At 50.4% G+C, this 4,038-nt stretch overlaps 1 protein-coding gene across 1 annotated transcript in view; it reads right to left on the bottom strand.

Annotated features, from left to right (window-relative positions):
- Positions 1-3,036: 3,036 nt before the first annotated feature.
- PTS (6-pyruvoyltetrahydropterin synthase) overlaps positions 3,037-4,038 on the bottom strand; it is a 2,717-nt gene continuing 1,715 nt past the window's right edge. Inside the window, exons 5-6 of the mRNA XM_031062384.1 lie at positions 3,873-3,943; positions 3,037-3,528 (exon numbers count right to left, since the gene is read on the bottom strand). Coding sequence (XP_030918244.1) covers positions 3,390-3,528; positions 3,873-3,943 — 210 coding nt within the window. The 3' untranslated portion in view covers positions 3,037-3,389. The remainder of the gene's footprint in view (positions 3,529-3,872; positions 3,944-4,038) is intronic.

Genomic DNA, 4,038 nt, shown 5'->3' with positions numbered 1-4,038 from the left:
CACCTTAAGGAAGGAAAATAAAAGCACCTTAAAAAGGGGAATAAAAGCACCTTAAGGAAGGAAAATAAAAGCACCTTAAGGAGGGAAATCCCAGTGGGGAACTGGGAGGTGCAGCTGAGCTCAGGGGAGCAGCTCCTCGTCCCTCAGTACGTGGATTATTTATTAACTCCTGCATTGTTTGGGCTACAATGGGCTGTAAAAAACCTGCCCGAGGAGTGGCCCCTGAGTGGCAGAACTTGGTGGAGTTTCCTCTCTCCCTGCTGCTCCTTTTGGGCTCTTGATGTCCCCAGGTGTCACAGGATCAGTTCCATTTCAGAGCAGCAGTTCCTCCCTTGGCCACTGTGCTTCAAACACAGGAGAAAAAATGGAGATCTTTCCTCTTCCAGTGAGGCAGAATGGGAAAAACCTCCCCGAACTAAAAATGAAAATGAAAATAAATTAAAATAAAAAAGGAAAGCTGCTGTTGGACAGATTTCCTGGGCTGCCCCAACCTTTGCTTTTGGTTGGCAGGAGCAGATGGTGCCACAGGTGTTAAACTCCATCAGCTCTTGCACAGCCAGGCCCGGGCCTGGCATCAGCTCAGAAAAGGAGCAGTTTTTGTGAAAATCACAGCAACCCCTGCACTGTCCCCACAGACACCTCACAGCAGCACATTCAAATAAATTATTGATTGTGTCCAGCTCTGTGAAAAACCTGATTTGATTTCAGCGTGTGGCAGGAAGGCAGGGCTGGGTCTTTCAGTCCCACTAAACACAACTGGGGGGCTGTTTAAGAGAGATTTCCTGCCATTATTTCCCTGCCATTCACATTTCCATGCACCAAAGCTGGAAATCCTGGTCCCGCAGCCTCTGCTGGCATCAGCTGTGGCCTCTCAGGGCTGTCCCCACTGTCACCTGTCCTCAAAGCATTTCATCACTCAGGCAGAGCTTAATGTTTAATGTTTAATTCTGGGAGTTCATTCCCTCCCTCCCTCCCTCAGCTGGGAATTTGGAATCCCACAGAGAATTCCCTGCAGGGCTGCAGACCCCTCTGAGCAGGACGAGGGGACAGCACCCACTGGAATCCCAATTTTCACACCACCAAAATCCCAATTCCAACCCCAGCCCTGCTGTTCCCAGCCCCTTTCACCCAAACCCCTGCCCAGGCACCCAATTTATTCCCATTTCCCCAGATCTGCAGTCATTTAAATCCGAGAGATCGGAATAATTGACACAGATCAACCTTCACGGCAATAAATACAAATAAATAGACATATATAAAAATAAATACTCAGGGGCTTTGTCAGGGCTGTGGAGCTGCAGAAATCCTCAGCAGTCTGGGCTGTTTTTTCTGCCTCCATGCCAATAAAAGCAGTGGGCTGTGCTGGGCAGATGTAACATTTGTTTGCTCGGCTTTTGCCAGCAGCTGAGTGGATTCCTGCTCCGATAAAGAGAGCACATGATGTGTTTGAGTGTCCGTGAGTCACTGCAGCCACGGGTGCCCAGTGAATCAGCAGCACCAGCTCTGGATTTACATCATTGCCGAGCAGCAGGAGGGGTCAGAGCAGCTGCAACCCTCCCCAGGCTGAATAAAAACTGCTGCTTCCACATTTGGGGAGGGGAAAAAAGGCAGGGAAAAGGGGCAAAGGTGCCAGCTGAGTGTTCACTTCACTGAGCGCTCCCTGCCCGGCTCACACTGCAAGGAACCTGTGGCCAAAACTAAATTCACAAGAAAAAAACGCTAAAAACTTAAATTTCACAAAAGAACCAGGCAGAACTTTGCCTAGAGAGGCAGAGAAGGGGCTCTGAGGATGTCCCAGATGAGCTCTGAGCCAAACTCAGGCCACATCTCTGAAACGCTCAGTTAACCATGAGCACAAAATATCCCCAAAGCACCATCTTTAAATAGGAAAAAATTCCCCAAAGCTGCAGCTCCCAGGGCAGAGGTTTTGCCCTGCCAAAGGGAACATCCCTCATTTTTTTCCCAATTCCCTTTTTGGAAGCTCCAAAGGGAATATCCCTCATTTTTCTCCCAATTCCCTTTTGAAGCTCCAAAGGGAATATCCTCCATTTTTCTCCCAGTTCCCTCTTTGAAGCTCCAAATGGAATATCCTCCATTTTTCTCCCAATTCCCCCTCTGAAGCTCTCCCAGGGAGGCTGAGCAGTGCTGAACCAGGGCAGGGGACAGCACAGAGCTGCCCCCAGGCAGAGCAGTTCCCATTTTACATTCCAGAGCAGCCCAGACTCCTGTGAATTTAAAGTTTTAAACCATCCCAGGTATTTTTTGGCAGCGCCAACCCCACTTTTCCTGAGCCTGCAGCCGAGTGTGGCCAAGGTGAACAATTAGGCAAGCTTCATTAAACCTCCCCAAAGGGGATGTTTGCTCCCATTATTCAAATACCCCGTTCCCTTTGAAAGCAAGGGAATTACTGCCTTGCTTATCAGGTTGTTTTTTAAATTATATCCATTAAGTTATTCTTGATGGCCATTCCTAATTACTCCTCAGGACATTGCTGATGTGACAAAGGGAATCACACAGAGCACTGCCACTGCTGCCTCTGGCCTTCAACCACAGGAATTGTGCAATACCCATCCCCTCACTGCCCTTCCTCAGCTTTCCCAGGGTGCCCCCAGCTCCAGAATATCCAGGATAATTGGGGTAGTGTCCATTTAAACGCCTCTCACAGCTTCATCCTGCTGCAACAGCCTCCACTGAATTTTGGGGCTGATTTAAGGGTGAATTTAAGGGTTTATTCTTGCACTCCCTCCCAAGGGCTCTGCCACCACTGAGGCTGTGACATTCCCACTGCAGTTTCCTCGGTTTTCCATTCTCACCCTGCTCCCTTTGGCTCTCCAGTTTGGGTCAGAAATGCTTTTTTTATTGCCCACTACAGCAGTTCCACACACAGAGAAAGATCTGCTGGCCACGGGAAGAAACGCGCCTGCAGCACAGGAAATAAACTGATAAGAAGCAAAAAAAAAAAAAAGATAACATAGTTCTCATCCTCAGAAATGCTTCTCTGTTTGATCAAGAAGCAAAGCAACACCAAAGCTCACATTATCAAATAAATTAATTCAATATTTAATCAGAGAGAAATCAAAGACTTTTGGAATTTTAGCCAGGCCACCTCCTCTCCCCAGAGCTGCTTTATTTACCACGGCACAACTCTAAATTTCACATCAGCTGGCAAAGCAGGAAGGTCTTGAGGAAAAGCAGAGAAACCAACCCATTCTGAGAAGCCAGATGGGCAAACTGCTGGGAGGGTCCTTGTGAAACATCTGCCCTGGTCCTGCTGGAGCACAGAACCAGGGCTGGCTGCAGGAAATGCTGAGCAGGGATCCACGGAGCTGATTACGGAGATTTCTCCTGATTCACTTGACAGTTGATTACGGAGATTTCTCAGGCTGATTTCACTTGACAATTGTTTCCTCTCCCTTGTAAACCACCACGTTCTGCTCTGTCTCGTGCACTTCCACCTTGTAAAGGATGCCCTGGGGCAGGAGCTTCTGGAGGCTGTCCCAGATGAACACAGCCACGTTCTCCGTGGTGCTGAGGGGGAACAGCAGCAGGGGCAGGGCTGAAATGGCAGAACTGACACCAAAATCTGCAGCCAGGCTGGGCTGGGGGGATGCTGAGGGGCAGCTGGTGACACCTGAGCTACCTGAGTGGGGATGGTGGCACTGCCAGCACATGGGGTGGGATGGGGTGGGATGGGATGGGATGGGATGGGATGGGATTGATGGGATGGGATGGGCAGGTCCTGCCTGTCCAGGCTGATGTGAGCAGGGGCAGCAGGGCTGGACACAGGTGTGGTCAGCACACAGGGACAGGCTGCTGCTGCTGCTGCTGCTGCCCAGGGAGGATCAGCCCCTCCAGGAGCCCCCCTGACCCACCTCACCACCTCAGAGAAGTAGGGCACGTCCCTGTCCAGGTTTTTGTGGTCCAGGGGCTCCATGATCGCTGCCTGCAGAGAGAGCACAGTGACAGCCCTGTTCCTTGTCCCTGCCTGGCCTGAGGCCCAGGTCACCCCACACAGCCAGGGTGGGAAAAAAGGGAAAG

This window comes from Geospiza fortis, unplaced genomic scaffold (genome assembly GCF_000277835.1).
Source record: "Geospiza fortis unplaced genomic scaffold, GeoFor_1.0 scaffold183, whole genome shotgun sequence".
NCBI lineage: Eukaryota > Metazoa > Chordata > Aves > Passeriformes > Thraupidae > Geospiza > Geospiza fortis.
Note: the sequence above shows the minus strand (reverse complement) of the source record. Positions and strands in the feature narration are given on the sequence as shown.